Genomic DNA, 15,930 nt, shown 5'->3' with positions numbered 1-15,930 from the left:
GTAACACGGATCTCAGACGAATACTACCTTGTGGAAACCAGGAAGCATGTGATACGGCGGTGACAATAAGAAGGATTATTATTACGGCAACTGTGGTACACATGTCCACGATTTACTGGATCCTGGCACAGGTAAGAGATGTAGTTTTTATTCCGCCCACCACGAGCCAACAGGCTCTGATATATATTTTACCTTATAAATAGAGTCGTTAAATCCACATCACTCACTCAAAATATCTGTACATGTGGAACGCAATTTAATTAAGCTTATTTCACAAATGTTTGTCACTAAAAGCTCAAGGCCTATGCATCCATGTCGTTACAATGTCGCTTGGAGTATTTTTCTTTGATGTGACATGTATACAAATGTAGGATTGACACTTTAATTCAGGAATATCACGAACCAAAGGTTAATACAGTGTGTTATCCCTTGCAGGGCCTGTGAGGAAAAGTTGAAACAGCTCAGATCAATGTTGTCATCAATGATGCACACTGGATCTGATAGCTTTGGCTTAAGCCGGGGAATTGACGACATTGCCCACGCCCTTCAGTCAAGGGACATTACTCCTTTACGTAAGGGGGTGATTGATATTGAGAACGCCCGAGAATCAACCAGGTAACTTTTTATTTTGGTTTGGAACTTGAAAACTATTTCAGTGTTCTTTAACGCAGAAGATCAGAATCGGAATGAAGGATAATATGATTTAGTCCGGATGTTTGTTTTGTTTTCTTCTTGTTTTATGCCGCACTCAGAAATATTAACTTTATATCACGGCGAGATGTAAAAAATGAAACGTGGGCCTGTCGAACCAGTGGTTGATATTATGAGCAACGTCGATCTTCCGCCATTTAAGTAAGAGCGATAAGTAAGTCAATAATTAGATCTTAAAATAAGAGCGACAAAACCCTTCGACTTCTTCAAAACCAGTTCCCGCGGGTTGAAGGCCTTGAGAAAGTCAAGGACGTTTTTAATCAGGAAATATATATATTAATGGACGATATTATCTTTGTTTATTAAGACAGAACAGAAAATCTTTAATCCAATGCATAGTAATATGTACACATAAATGAAGTAAGACTGGATCAACTAAAAAACATACACAATTATTTGTAACAATGTTCTTTGTGAAAAAATCCCATTTGTTTAACAGGTCTCTGTTGAAAGACATTCACGAGTCATGGAACACTCCAGACTTTGACATGACACGCGAAGTGAAGAAAGCCCTAAGTCGCTCGACCCTTGAGACATCAACATCTAACCAAGGTGCAAAGACTTCAGTCAAAACACCGCGGCGTTTGAGGAACGGAGGACAAGTTCAAGTCAGATCTACTTGTCAAGACGGCGGTGTTGTTGCCGCGGCCGATGACGTACGTAGCAGGCATCCGGAGCGGAAGGGAACAACTTCTGGAGCAGTCATTACCGCGGGCAGTTTGTCACATGGAGCGACCAAACACACGATCACTGCCAGACTTGGACAACGGCCAAAATCGATACGATGTGCTGATGATGGCCATACGAGTTTACCAAGATCTCTGAACAGAGACCAAACACTGTCCCATGATTATATATCTCTTGACAGAGATGCAGCACCGAAAGATCACGTGACCGAACCACCATCAGAAGTAACAAGACAGGGGCATGAACAGCTTCAACCTAAAATGTCACATGACTATGCTGTTATTGATAAAAATTCAATCGAAAGACAAAATTCTGCTATCGCTGAATGTAATGAAAACGAAAAAACGAAAAACGAAAAAAATGTAAGGTCTGTAATCGGCGAAGGAACCCCCGCGGCACGGAAGATTCCCCTCAGTGCTCAAAAATCCCCTGATTACGCGACAATCAGTTCCGATATCGGAGAAAGAATTGATCTTGAGACTGAGCACAGAGATTATGGACATAACGCTGACTTTTCAGATGGGGAGACAATGTCAACAATTTCTTCCCATAATTCCACACTGCAGTCAGCAGTAGCGCACCTGTCACGTGATTATCTCTCGGAAACAGGGGAAAGTTTTCGTTCAGCGTCATGTGTTATAAATGCACGTCAAGGAAACACAGATATCGGACAGTTTGACGTGTCTGATTTCTCCGCAGACAATTCTTCCGATTTTTTGTCCGTATCGTGTCCTACTCAAAAAAGTCAAAGTCAGATGTCATATTACAGTGAAGATGACGATGAAAATGTATGTTATAACTACGTCAGGATTAACCTTGAAAACGAGGATCTCCCGGATGAGTTGCTACGCAATCATCGTCTCTTCCGCCATCTTGAAGATGTGCGACGTCTGAGCACAGAAAACAGTGACGTCATCGAAACTGTTGTCACGGCGTCTGGGGACAGAATAAGCTCGGATTCTTCTGATGAGAGCTCGAATCGATTCATCAACGTTAGAGAGGAGGAAAGTGATAAATCGGTACAAGAACATCCAGTGAACGACAAGAAAAAACGAAAAGTCAAACTTTTCAATCATTGTGAATTAGTTTCCAAACGAGAGTTAACCCAGTCGGACTTTCTCGAGTGCTACGATCGATCAGCTGACGTCATTCATTCACAGCGTTGCCATGACGACCTTGATCTGCCGTGGGATCAACTGCAGTTTTCTGTAAGCTTTTTCCCATCTTCTACATAATCATATTTCGAAAACTTCTAACTTGCGGATTTTCTTGGAAACTCGATACAGAAACTGTCTGAGTTACTTTAGCTGTGTTTCGCTCCAACACCCTCTGCTAAATCAGCTATTATTCTTCTGATTTACGCGGTTTATGCAAAAGCATCACCATATGTAATTACATGTATCTCCCATTCTCTGCTGATAGAAACCTCACAGTCTAAAAAAACGGCTTTTGTCAACCAATATCTGGTGACGTTTTTCGAACCAGAATTTAAGATCTGAAAGCCATATGAATATCTGCAATGCGTTTATGTTTTACATTTGCAACGATGCCAAGGAGTAGCCATATGTCAGTGTTATAAAGTGTGTCAGTGGCATACTCGTTAAGGTCTCCAGTTTCTGTAATATATCAAACGGTATACATGATTGGACAATATCACTTCATGAGTATACAATGTCACTTCATGATTATACAATATCACTTCTTGATTATACAATATCGCTTCATGATTATACAAAATCGCTTCATGATTAATCAAAATCGCTTCATGATTATACAATATCACTTCATTGTTGCACAATATCAGTTCATGATTATACAATATCGCTTCATGATTATACAATATCACTTCATTGTTGCACAATATCAGTTCATGATTATACAATATCGCTTCATGATTGCACAATATCAGTTCATGATTATACAATATCGCTTCATAACTATACAATATCACTTCATGATTATACAATGTCACTTCATGATTATACAATATCAGTTCATGATTATACAATATCGCTTCATGATTATACAATATCACTTCATTGTTGCACAATATCAGTTCATGATTATACAATATCGCTTCATGATTATACAATATCACTTCATGATTATACAATATCGCTTCATGATTATACAATATCACTTAATGATTATACAATCACACTTCATGATTATACAATATCGCTTCATGACTATACAATATCACTTCATGATTTCACAATATCAGTTCATTAGTATACAATATCATTTCATGATTGCACAATATCACTTCATGATTATACAATATCGCTTCATGACTATACAATATCACTTCATGATTATACAATGTCACTTCATGATTGAAGAATATTGCTTCATAATTATACAATATCACTTCATGATTATACAATGTCACTATGTGATTGAAGAATATCGCTTCATAATTATACAATATCGCTTCATGATTATACAATATCACTTCATGATTATACGATGTCACTTTATGATAGAAGAATATCGCTTAATGATTATACAATATCGCTTCCTGGTATACATTATCACTTCATGATTATACAATATCAGTTCATGGTTATACAATATCGCTTCATGATTATACAATATCACTTAATGATTATACATTATCAGTTCATGGTTATACAATATCGCTTCATGATTATACAATATCAGTTCATGATTATACAATATCGCTTGATAATTATACAATGTCACTTCATGATTATACAATGTCACTTCATGAATATACAATATCACTTCATGATTGCACAATATCGCTTCATGATTATACAATATCACTTAATGATTATACATTATCAGTTCATGGTTATACAATATCGCTTCATGATTATACAATATCAGTTCATGATTATACAATATCGCTTGATAATTATACAATGTCACTTCATGATTATACAATGTCACTTCATGAATATACAATATCACTTCATGATTGCACAATATCAGTTCATGATTATACAATATCGCTTCATGACTATACAATATCACTTCATGATTATACAATATCGCTTCATGATTATACAATATCACTTCATGATTATACAACATCACTTCATGATTATACAATATCACTTCATGATTATACAATGTCACCTCATGATATACAATGTCACTTCATGATTATACAATGTCACTTCATGATATACAATATCACTTCATGGTTACACAATATCAGTTCATGATTATACACTATCGCTTCTTGATATACAATATCACTTCATGATCATATAATATTTCAAGATTAAACAATAGCCCTTCTTGATTATGCAATATCACTTCATGGTCGAACAATATCAGTTCATGATTATACAATATCACTTCATGGTCGAACAATGTCACTTCACGATTATATAATTTCACTTCATGATTGAAGAATATCACTTCATCACGATATCATATCGTTTCACGATTGAACAATATCACGTCATGAGTATACAAAATCACGTCGTGAGTATAAAATATCACTTCATGAGTGAACAATTTCTCTTTTTGATTACACAAGATTACTTCATAATTATACAAAATCTCTGTATAATGGCTACAATGGCGGATATAAAACCCATTACAGGTATTGAAACGTTATCAACGATGATAGTTTTGATCGATACCGCGGTGTTAAATCAAGAGCCACTTCGCTAAATTAAAACCACCTTTCGGTACCTTCTCATTACTGATTTTGCCTGGCATCAAAGATAAAACCTAGTAAGCAATAATTCATGATTATCTTATTATTCCACTCTGTTTCGTCCAAGGGAGAGTTATAGTAATAATTTTTCACTCTTTGAAAAAAATAATCCTTTGATTGATAGGCGTAATGATTATCAAATATTGACGATCTCGTTGTAAGCCTGTTCCTATCTGTGTCTTCATCACTGCCATTTAGGACATTGGGGAATTTGGAATCATTAGCTATAAATGTCGATAAAGTCATTAGAAACGACAGTAGTTTGTCATGAGCAGCTCGACATGTTGTTTCAAGCATTATATGGCAGCACAGCGGATTAACAGCTACGATGCACTGTTGCCTTCATGCTTAAACAAATATAACGAACAGTAACAGTTGTAACATTAGAGTTGGAAGCTCCTAAACAGCGACACAGCGTCGGTGCATAACGTGGTTATACATTTCAATCATGCTTCGCAATTTAAGCGATTACAAACACATACATCATAAAAGGAAATGTTGAAGCAAAATATGACAGACGACTCGTGGTATTGGATGCGACGTCTTGATAATGTTCATATTTGGAGAATTGTTTTCAGTACTATTAACATGTTAAAAGGTATTTGGTGTTTGTGTGAGGGTGTCTTCCCCAACCATGAATGCAAATCCATTGTTCCTATCAGGAAGTAAATGACACTGAATATTTGACATATGTAGATGAAGTAGGGAAATGCATTGAAACCTCGCTAATGCGGCCCCCATTTAACCGGAATCCCCTACATCTGGACATGTATTGCCCGCAACGTCTACATAGATACACCGCAACACTAGCTTGTAGGGATGACTCGATTATCAGAAATTTGTTATTACGAAATATTTCACAGCTAAAGCTACCTTCCGGATTAACGGGGTTTGCTGTATCAATACGATGCTAAAGTTAGCCATATATAAGACGATGTAACTCTTGTCTCGAACTATGGATAAGTTAACATTTTCTAAATTCGATTTCGAGTTCACGAGGTGTATCTATGTGGTTTTGTTGGATGATCATTTATAAAATGTTTACATACACTATGCATATTCACTTCCGCACTGAATAATGATTTACCGCTATGCATCCTCTTTTTCTTCCTCATAGGATACTGAAGATGAACCTGCTAAAGACAGACCATGGTGAGTTGTGATTGGGAGTCTATTATTATTGATATAAAGATAATATACTATTTCATTAATGTGTCACACGGCATATGTTATACTGGAATTATCACAATTATCAAAACAATATAATATACCGTACGGCCTAAAAGGCCTATGAGACACAATATTAACTTGATGATACAATAAGAGCACTCAACGTGCTAAAATATCAATACATGTTAAAAATAGTGGTTAAGATATTTGCAGATACAAACATATCACAAACATATCACATCAACCTTATTAATTCAATTCAACTAGGAGTATTTATAGTCTAAGAACTGATGAGAGGGATGACATTTTCTCCGCTTTAACATAGCGTTCACGACATCGGCAAGGACTAACGATAACGCATCACGCTGCAATAAAAAGGCGAATTGATCAACTGGAGCCATGTCAACAAACAAAGGAATAATGAAAGAGGCTTAATGAAATAAATCCGATCTTATATCAGAACAGAATTAATAGGTAACTGAAAAATGAGCTTCATCGCCAACACTGCGGAGGCTACAGAATTTACAAATACGTCCCGAGAGAAGGGTTTGGGGGCGTGAAAAGCGTCCAGCTCTAGTTCCCAAGGGAGCGTACGACGGAGCTAGGCTAGAGTACATTGGAGAGCCCGTTCCAAATATAACGTGCATGATATGAAGTACAGAGGCTATCTTTAAACAACCGGAAAGTTCTCAGTTTATAACCATATTGCCCAGATGTATATCGTCTTTGTACAGTCTCCTTGGTAGAACTACCCACGTTGTAAGCACAGTGGCTGAAATAGTCCTTGGTAGAACTGCCCACGTTGTAAGCACAATGGCTGAAATAGTCCTTGATAGTACTGCCCACGTTGTAAGCACAATGGCTGAAATAGTCCTTGGTAGAACTGCCCACGTTGTAAGCACAATGGCTGAAATAGTCCTTGGTAGAACTGCCCACGTTGTAAGCACAATGGCTGAAATAGTCCTTGGTAGAACTGCCCACGTTGTAAGCACAATGGCTGAAATTGCTAGTAAGGTTTACCAACTTAGTGAGTTTCAGTGTCCACTTAGATACTTATAAGTCAGTAGACTTTACCAAGCAGTAGATGTTCACTAACTAGAGTAGTCGGTGGGCTATTGTAGACTATAACATTTACTCATCGCTGCAGTAGTACATTTACTTAACTTGTAGTAAGTTTTACCACACTAAGAAAGGTTCGTTTCTTGGTCATTCTTTGCGCGCTGTTGACAGCTGCTGAATACAATTTGCTAAAGAAGTAAAAACAAATGACATTAACAATACAGACAAAGGATAATATATAATAATTTTAGTGGCATCTTAAGTTTATTTCATGGCTGCAATGCAATAAAAAGTAATTAGCAAGAAATGGTTATACAATGGTGACGTATTTGATAAAGTAAATTTGTGTTTGGGACCTTAAGTTTACAGTGTCTTGATACCGTTTGTAATTGTTTGGTAAAATCCAATTTTCAAGTGCTTCTTTTGCCCGGTGCTGGAGGATCTGGTCACTCCCCAGGATCACATCACTCGAGGGGGATTTCATCAAAGACTCAAATCACTCCCACAAGGATCACTCCACTCCCCCTTTGCAGGATGAAAACGCTCCCCTTATACTTTCTGCGCAATGGTTTGGCGATAAGCAGCGCCCAATCCTCATGAATTACAAATTGAATTGAACTGAACTGAACCAAGCCCTTTAAATTGTTCACAGTTTCAATACTTCATTTATGAGTTTATTTAATCTTAGCTTGAAAACTCTATTAAATATTATGCGCGATAAAATAAGCATTGAGCGATATTCAATAATAAAGGGTCATGAAGAACATTTCTGAAAAGAATGAACATTTTTCATAAGCCCGTAGCTTGTTATCTAATCCATGAACTTTTAATTTTTCTACATGAAATGTATGTTAGTGTTGGAGATTAACAACTTGGTGATAGGGATAGGGGAGTGATTGAACTTGAGGGGGATTGTTTTTATCCTGAAGTGAGTGTTTTGATCATGAGTGAGTGAGTGAGTGAGTATGGTTTTACGCCGCTTTTAGCAATATTCCAGTAATATCACGGCGGGGGACCCATGTCGGGAATCGCGCCCGGGTCTTCGGCGTGATGATCGAACGCTTTAACCCCTAGGCTACACGACCGCCCCTTTTGATCATGAGAGGACAACTCCCACTTAGCACAATCGCTACCCGGTGTGACAGGATAAACACTGCAAACACGAAAACGTCGTTTTTTTCCATATATGGTCATTGGACGGAAAAACGACTAAAAATTCATTAAAATTGATTAATTGGTCAGCGTCTAGAAAGTGTCCAGAAAAGGGTCGAGTTTTTCAAGCGTAAAATGGACGGAAAAACGATGCTTTTTGCTCCGCCTTGTACAACTGTTAGCGGCCAATCAGATGGCGCTGGTCCCCCGACGCACGTGATGTCCAAGGCTTCCTTTCGGAAGCTTTAGGTTTCGTATTTCTGGCATGCCTTGCTCTAGTATCTGTCGCGCGCAGTGCAGCGAGATTTGCTGATAAGCTAGTTTTAGGATATGTTACATGTTAATGGAATTCAGACACACGCCAAGAAGTCAAACAAAACAATATTACTAAGTTTATTGTGGAAACGGCTATGTACAGTTACCCCTATCGGATAATGGGTTGTGTTTCATTTGGTTATAACAATAACTAATTTTTTAATGTGAAGTTTACAAGATATACGACTTAGACGCGAGGTCGGTCACATGACGTTCTTCACGTGACTGTATTCTTGAAAAGGCGTAAACACTGACTACTTCCACATTCCTGGGGAAACCCTTGGAATTCCCTGGTACGAATTCATACAGAAGCGTGGTTGCAAGCCCATTTAAGGATACCCTCGCTACAACCCATCCCAGAGAGAAAAAACACGAAAAAAAATCCAAACTGTCGCAGTGACAATTTACAGAAATCTATGAATTTACCTTAGTATCTATTTGACACATCTTCACAATCACCTTTCAATGATCGGCCAATTGATCAGTGATGCCAAAGGCTTGAAATAGCCACAGGTTAATTAACAACTTCGAAAATATCTCCCGTCACGTTTATCGTGTCGGCCATTTTGACGTATTGTACTTGATTTAAATGTATTACGACGCTCTGTCATTGTAATTGACTTACTGAGGTAATTCTGTAAAAGATCTTCTCATCTCATGAGGATATTGTTTGGAATATATTTCTTGTTAACATACTAAAACATATGTTCCTCGCTTTGGGGGGAACTATTTTATTCCGGGGTGGCCCATTAAATCTAGTAGTAAGTCAAGGCACCATGCGTGATCTGTTATTTTATGTGTTTAAATTACGATTTGGGGGGTTAATAAAATACACTGAGGCAAGTATATTCTATTCAAATCAATTGGATAATTGAATATGCTTTCTTTTACATATTACATAACATCATTGCACAAAATATGAACAGTTGCAGTAACACACTACGATAATCGCATTAAACATCATTTTCAACTGTACAGTATTTCAGTATTTCTGTTATATCATGGTGTATCAGACTGATGTGGGATAAAAATCCGAAGTGGTTCAGGTCATCCAATGGGTGTTCGGGAAAAGGTGAGCGTATCCTGCCACACAAGTGGCACCCGTCACAAACACATGCAAGGACAAGTCAATTGTTCACCTGAACAAAGCACGGAAACACACAATGATGCCCGTCCTCAGTTTTACCGAGCATGTAAATTATTTTGTCCGTCAAAAACATGGACGAGTATAAACAATATGTTCATTCACGTAATACATGTAATACATTTGACAAAATGTATTGACTCGGAGCATTATTGTTAATTACAGCGTATGCAGTTGAACTCATCACCCATCCCATTATTGATAACCCTTCTTGAAGATCTATGAAATCAGAAGCTGCAACACTCTATCTTTTAACTGGCATGTCAGACTTCTATTTCATTACTCAGTTTTATTTGCACGGATTACTATGGAAGGGACATTGTCTCGTTGTCGCATTGTCGCATTGACGCCTTTACAAAAACAAGCAAAACGTGTCAAAATTAACAAAAGCGCGACAATTGGCCATTTGTCGCATTGTCGCGTGTTCGCATTGTCGCTCTTTGAAAATCCTTTTCTTTATTTTACAAAAGGGCGACGATGCCGTAACGCGACAGTTTCAAGGTCAAAATATGTCTCGTTGTCGCATTGTCGCCCCATCACAAATGTGTATAAAAGGCGTAAAGTTCAGTTATTGTTACAGTTAGGAAGTTCAACCTGATAAATGTACGTCTTGAAATGAAAACACAAGTCCGCCCGCGAGTCCATAACGTTTTATTGTGAGCTCTTCTCTAAAAGTGCTTAGTGTTCAACTCCCAGTTCCAAACACGTAGTACCTCCTCAATAATCCACATACCTCCAGTGCAGTGGTCTTCCGGAAGATCTTCCTCTTGACCGTATTAGGCAACTGACGAGTGCACGCCTGACCTGTGACCTCGTTGCAACCCTCGTGATGTGTTTGCAGAAGGGAGAGGTGTAGGAAATGTGTGCTCCAGCCCAGCGCAGAGCTTGCGACATACTGTATACTGATGTATACAGTATATTGCAGTTGATATACTGTATACTGCATGTGATACTTATTTGCGCAAATGTTACAACTTTCAAGATTCAAGATTCAATTTGCATATATTTCATATACAACAGACCGCCGTCATATATCACTGGAATACTGCTGAGAGCGGCGTTAAAACAAATTGTTTTCTTAATGGAGCGCTGCAGTCATTTAAAATAGAACCGTATACATATGTACATGTAGTACCAACTCACTCTATTTGTTTCGAATATTCAGCAGAAAATATATTATTAACCAGGTCTTTGGGAAAAGATATCAGATTTTTATAAGCAGCCACATTGGGATGATAAAGGACCCCTCGCTGATTAGGTTCTTGTTTACTTAAGAGCAGAGTTGGCCATGTTAGATGATATAACCAAAATCCGGAAGCTCCGGCGGGGGGCAAGCTGGTCTTGTTGTGTATGGTATGAGCTGTGAGGTTGACCCAAGAGAATAATGTAAAACATGAGACCAACTCAAGTCTATAACGATTGGGAAAGTCTAGATTTCCACAGCTCTAGCCTGAAATTAAGAATTGTTCTATGTTCCATTTTAATTGTATTATTTTCATTTTGTAGACATGGATGGACCAACCAGGAAAGAAATTGATGGAATATTAATATCACATGTTACCACTGATCCAGTTAAATTCATCACACAATAATAAATTAGTATTTGACATTACGGCATTTGATTATTAGGGCATGATCATGTACATGTTCACTGTAGTAATGCACACACCAGTCAACTTGGTTATAATTTTTATCAAAGTGTAGCGCGGCATCAACGATTACTTTATGATATCCTCACTTGTCATCGATGTATTGACATCGAACAATGGACGGCAATTCGAAATTCTTATAAATAGCTTCAATAGGGACAGCGCCGGTGTCAGTACAATTTTCCTAGTTAAAATAAGTATCTACAAAATATAATCTGAAGCAGACAAGAACAATATTTTTTCATTAATGCTTACTTTAATGGATAGAATTAAGGCAATATAGGCTTGCCAAATCGTTCTAGACTTGAGCTGGATTCCTTTTAGATTTATTCTGTATGGTCTGGGAGACGAACGGGCGTCAGTATCACATGGAGAACTGGGACAGCCTTAATCAGTGTAATCGGATATGTTGTGGAGTTTCGGTTTGGGGCTGTTTGATGAATATATAGAATTGCGAGTTATGTATACTCTGTATTCTTTCGTCATGGTAGCATATATATTTTCTATGTTGCTTTTTGAATTATCCACAAATAATGAGAACTACAATGTAAACCTCTCTCTGGAGATATGCAATAATACTACTGAAGAGCATATCTGAAAAATGGGACTTCTCGACAAATATTTCTTTCTTAAATACTACCCGTTACAGGCATTCTGATCATTATATCATACTTTGTACAGTTTAAAAGTTTAAATAATGGCAAATTGTGTATCTTTCTACATTTTGAATTAATTATATTTTCTGAAATAAAACCTTAGCATCAGATAGTGATATACACGAATATGATCTATACTATTATAAATGAATCATCAATTTCGCATTATGAATTAGATAAACAGAAATATGATAGTAAAACAAATTATTTTAATCTATTCTTGTGAGTAGGTAACGAGAGATCTAGGCAACGCACTAACGTAGCCATTTATGAAAAATGAAATATAAAAAGTTTAGGGGTTTGAACATGCACATTGAATGACAGGGAAGAAAGCAACGCAATAATTAAATTATGAATCAAATTATGTTATAAATATAACAGAATATTTAGAAAATATAAGTTTAATTTCTCATTGTTGGAAGGTGTTTAATAATTATATAGATTTTGTTTGATTGTTTGTTGTTTAACGCCGCACTCAGCAATATACCAGCTATATGACGGTGGTTCGTAAATAATACAGTCTGGACCAAACAATTTAGTCATTATCATCAAGAGCACCGATCTACGCATTTGGGATACGATGACATGCATCAACCAAGTCAGCGAGCCAAGTCGCCTTCGTACAAGCATGGGTTGTTGAATGCCTATACTAACCCGGATCTTCACGGGTATTTTTTTACATAATAAGGTACAATGAAATTCTGTATATGTCCATAATAAGTGTGTATAAGTAGATGGATAATATGTCCATACACGCCAAGTAAATGGTATATGCATTAATTTAAATGCAAATGATTCAATGATGAGTTCTTTCACAAGTCCATATTTCAAGGCATGTATTTGATATTCATAATAACTCCACAAAAGCTACACTATGACAACAAAACAGTACCAGCATCACAGATACCATTAATACATGAGATACATATAATTACTTTAAAGTTAAAACATGTATCTAAATAGAAAATTAGAAGGATACACTTCCGACATTTTTCGTATTTTGTTTTCGCTTGGAGAGAGAAGTTGTTGTGATTGGTATCTGATGGATGCAAACAGGTGTTCCCTTCCGCCCAGGCCTTGCGGCAATGCTATAGCCCAAAATGAAACTAGCCTTGTTCAACAGGTTCAGACTCAAATTTCTATCCCACTTGGGCTCCTTTTAAATTTAAATATAATTTCTCGTTTGGATATGTGTCAGAAGAAATGAAATATTACATCACTGGTGAATAGGTTATATGCGCATGTCAGCGTTGATCCTATATTATCCTTTTATGCAAAATACATATATACTGATGAATTAAGGTAGTAATACTACGCATATATATGTCCAGATGCATACATCAGTATCATCTCGTGATCTTTATTCGTGCTTTGAGCTCTTTTTCTACCGGAGATTCTGGGGTGTTACATCACACCAGAAAGCCAGGTCCAAATTCAAGTCATAATTTCATGGTCCGTCTTGTATGTTGGAAACCAATATCGCAATATGGCTAAATATTGCTGAACGTGGTATTAACCCGATTACTCATATAATTATTCCATTTTCCACGAACACTGTCTTTAAGGTGGTATATCTGTATCATCCAAATGTCCATACATATATGTCCACATTTATATGTATAAAGCAAGTCGTCCTGCACTCTTCCTTAAAAGATAGATGTTAAGCATTTCCTCTTTATGGATTTATATAATGTAATATCGTTTTAATGTAATGCTGATGCAGTAAACGTACCACAGACCTAATGCTAGAATAACATCTAATTTCTGAAATTTACATATTTTACAGAAAAAAACAGTTGTTTAAACAATACTTATTAATATAAGAACAAGGAGCCAAGAGCCAAATATTGGGCTGTGTTGGACATATTTGTTTCGGGGTCTTATGACAGACAAACCTGATGCCTTTAAGTATAAAGATAAGTAAGTATAGATGTTGTACATATTCAAATATGTTCGTGATTAACCCAACCTCGAAAAATATTGAAAGATGAGTGGTAACTATTTATGCCATTATTTCAAATTAGAATGAGAGCACATCAGGAAAGCATGGTACTTTAATATACGTATCTTGTTAACCCAATATTTTTTTTTAAGTAAGAGCAGCATGTATATCGAGAGTATAGGTTTGGTGCGTGACTTATCACACAGTACTTTCAGAAAGTGTGCATATTCTGTTTATCGGCAATAAATAACATAAGACGATTCATACGGGTAAATACGATTTACTTCAGAACTAGTATAGATTATTTAAGGTTAGGGGGAAATGTATGTAATTAACAGAACTTTGGCCGGGTTTGAAGGATTTGGGTCCTGGCTTGGGCTTTGTGTTGGACGTGTAGACGGCATTTCCAGGTTTGACGTATCAATGACAAAAATGATGTCAGATGCAATTCTCTGCCTTTTCGGGTGAACAATTGGCTTGCCTTTGGATGTGTTTGTGGCGGGTGCCACTAGTGGATCGGAATGAGCTAGCGTTTTTGCGAGCATCCAATGTCATCATTTATTATGATGAATCATGAAACATGCTCCTGATGTTGTCGCAATGGTGCAGTTGGCGCTACTTTTGGCAAGGGTTTCTCATGATAATGGAAATGCTTATGTCGCTTTTGTTGACCGATAAACATGAAAAGATATAATGTTAGTGTATATGGTCATGTAATTAAGAAACAAACGACGAGTGGGAGTTGTTTATTGTACGATAAACAACGACCGAGACTCGTTTATTTCTATATGAGATATCAACATTACGTACAGCCTCTTTTAGGGTGTTAAATTAGGAACACGCTTTACAATATATACCCGTACTTAAATAATGATGATTCCTTGAATAGAATCCGACAGCGGCCATGCTAGATAAATCCATTTTAGGATTTGAGTTTGGTCCCGCATATTCTCACAATTTTCTCGTCAATCATCTGTACCTTTTCCCCCAATACCGATTATCATATCACTCTCACTTTCGGATTCTCCAGCAACATTTATTGGGAACAACTCACTAGACTCATACCTCTCAAAAATAAGGTCAAATTTACAAATTTTACTTTTCAAATTGCGAGTGCATGTTCGAATCTCAATAAATGACGTCATGATAGAACAATGTTTTATCGTGAAATAAATATCGCTTCCTTCTTTGTTCTTTGTGATTTATCGCGTAGCTATCTTATATCATCAAATGCCAATTTCTAATTGCTTTATCATGACGTATCCGTGTCATGTAGCAATAACATACACAAATATCGTTGACTTCGATGTTGAATAGTGTCATGAAATATGATTATCCTCTTGTGTGCAATATTTCTGGTTGATAAATCTAACATATTCTTACTTTAAGAATAGCGACTATACATTATTATATATCCCTTATCAGGTCTCTGTAACATTTGCAAAATGATACAAATATAAAAATACAACTGAACCTAAATGTAATGTTTTAATATCCTTACGTTGCTGAGTGCAGCATTTAACAACAAACAAACAAAACATAATATCTTTAAGAATTATGTTAACAATTCTGATGCTAAAAAAAATCTCACAATCTCCATACCTCTTTCTCTCTATGAAAACATAATAACTTTTTTTTTAATAATCTGAAGGAATAATAATGGCAATACTATCATAATTATCATCATTATTTATGTTACTTATCCTCAAGTGAAGTAGTCCTCCACACTATACATTCAGTGGAGAAGC

General features: G+C 36.7%; 1 protein-coding gene across 1 annotated transcript in view; it reads left to right on the top strand.

Moving 5' to 3' along the window:
* The window catches only part of LOC139460619 (uncharacterized), a 94,406-nt gene that overhangs the window by 45,077 nt on the left and 33,399 nt on the right, over window positions 1-15,930 (top strand). The window contains exons 11-13 of the mRNA XM_071242087.1: window positions 436-615; window positions 1,151-2,606; window positions 6,213-6,247. Coding sequence (XP_071098188.1) covers window positions 436-615; window positions 1,151-2,606; window positions 6,213-6,247 — 1,671 coding nt within the window. The remainder of the gene's footprint in view (window positions 1-435; window positions 616-1,150; window positions 2,607-6,212; window positions 6,248-15,930) is intronic.

The sequence above is a fragment of the Haliotis cracherodii genome, unplaced genomic scaffold, assembly GCF_022045235.1.
Source record: "Haliotis cracherodii isolate W230 unplaced genomic scaffold, xgHalCrac1.p SCAF_14, whole genome shotgun sequence".
NCBI classification, from domain to species: domain Eukaryota; kingdom Metazoa; phylum Mollusca; class Gastropoda; order Lepetellida; family Haliotidae; genus Haliotis; species Haliotis cracherodii.
Note: the sequence above shows the minus strand (reverse complement) of the source record. Positions and strands in the feature narration are given on the sequence as shown.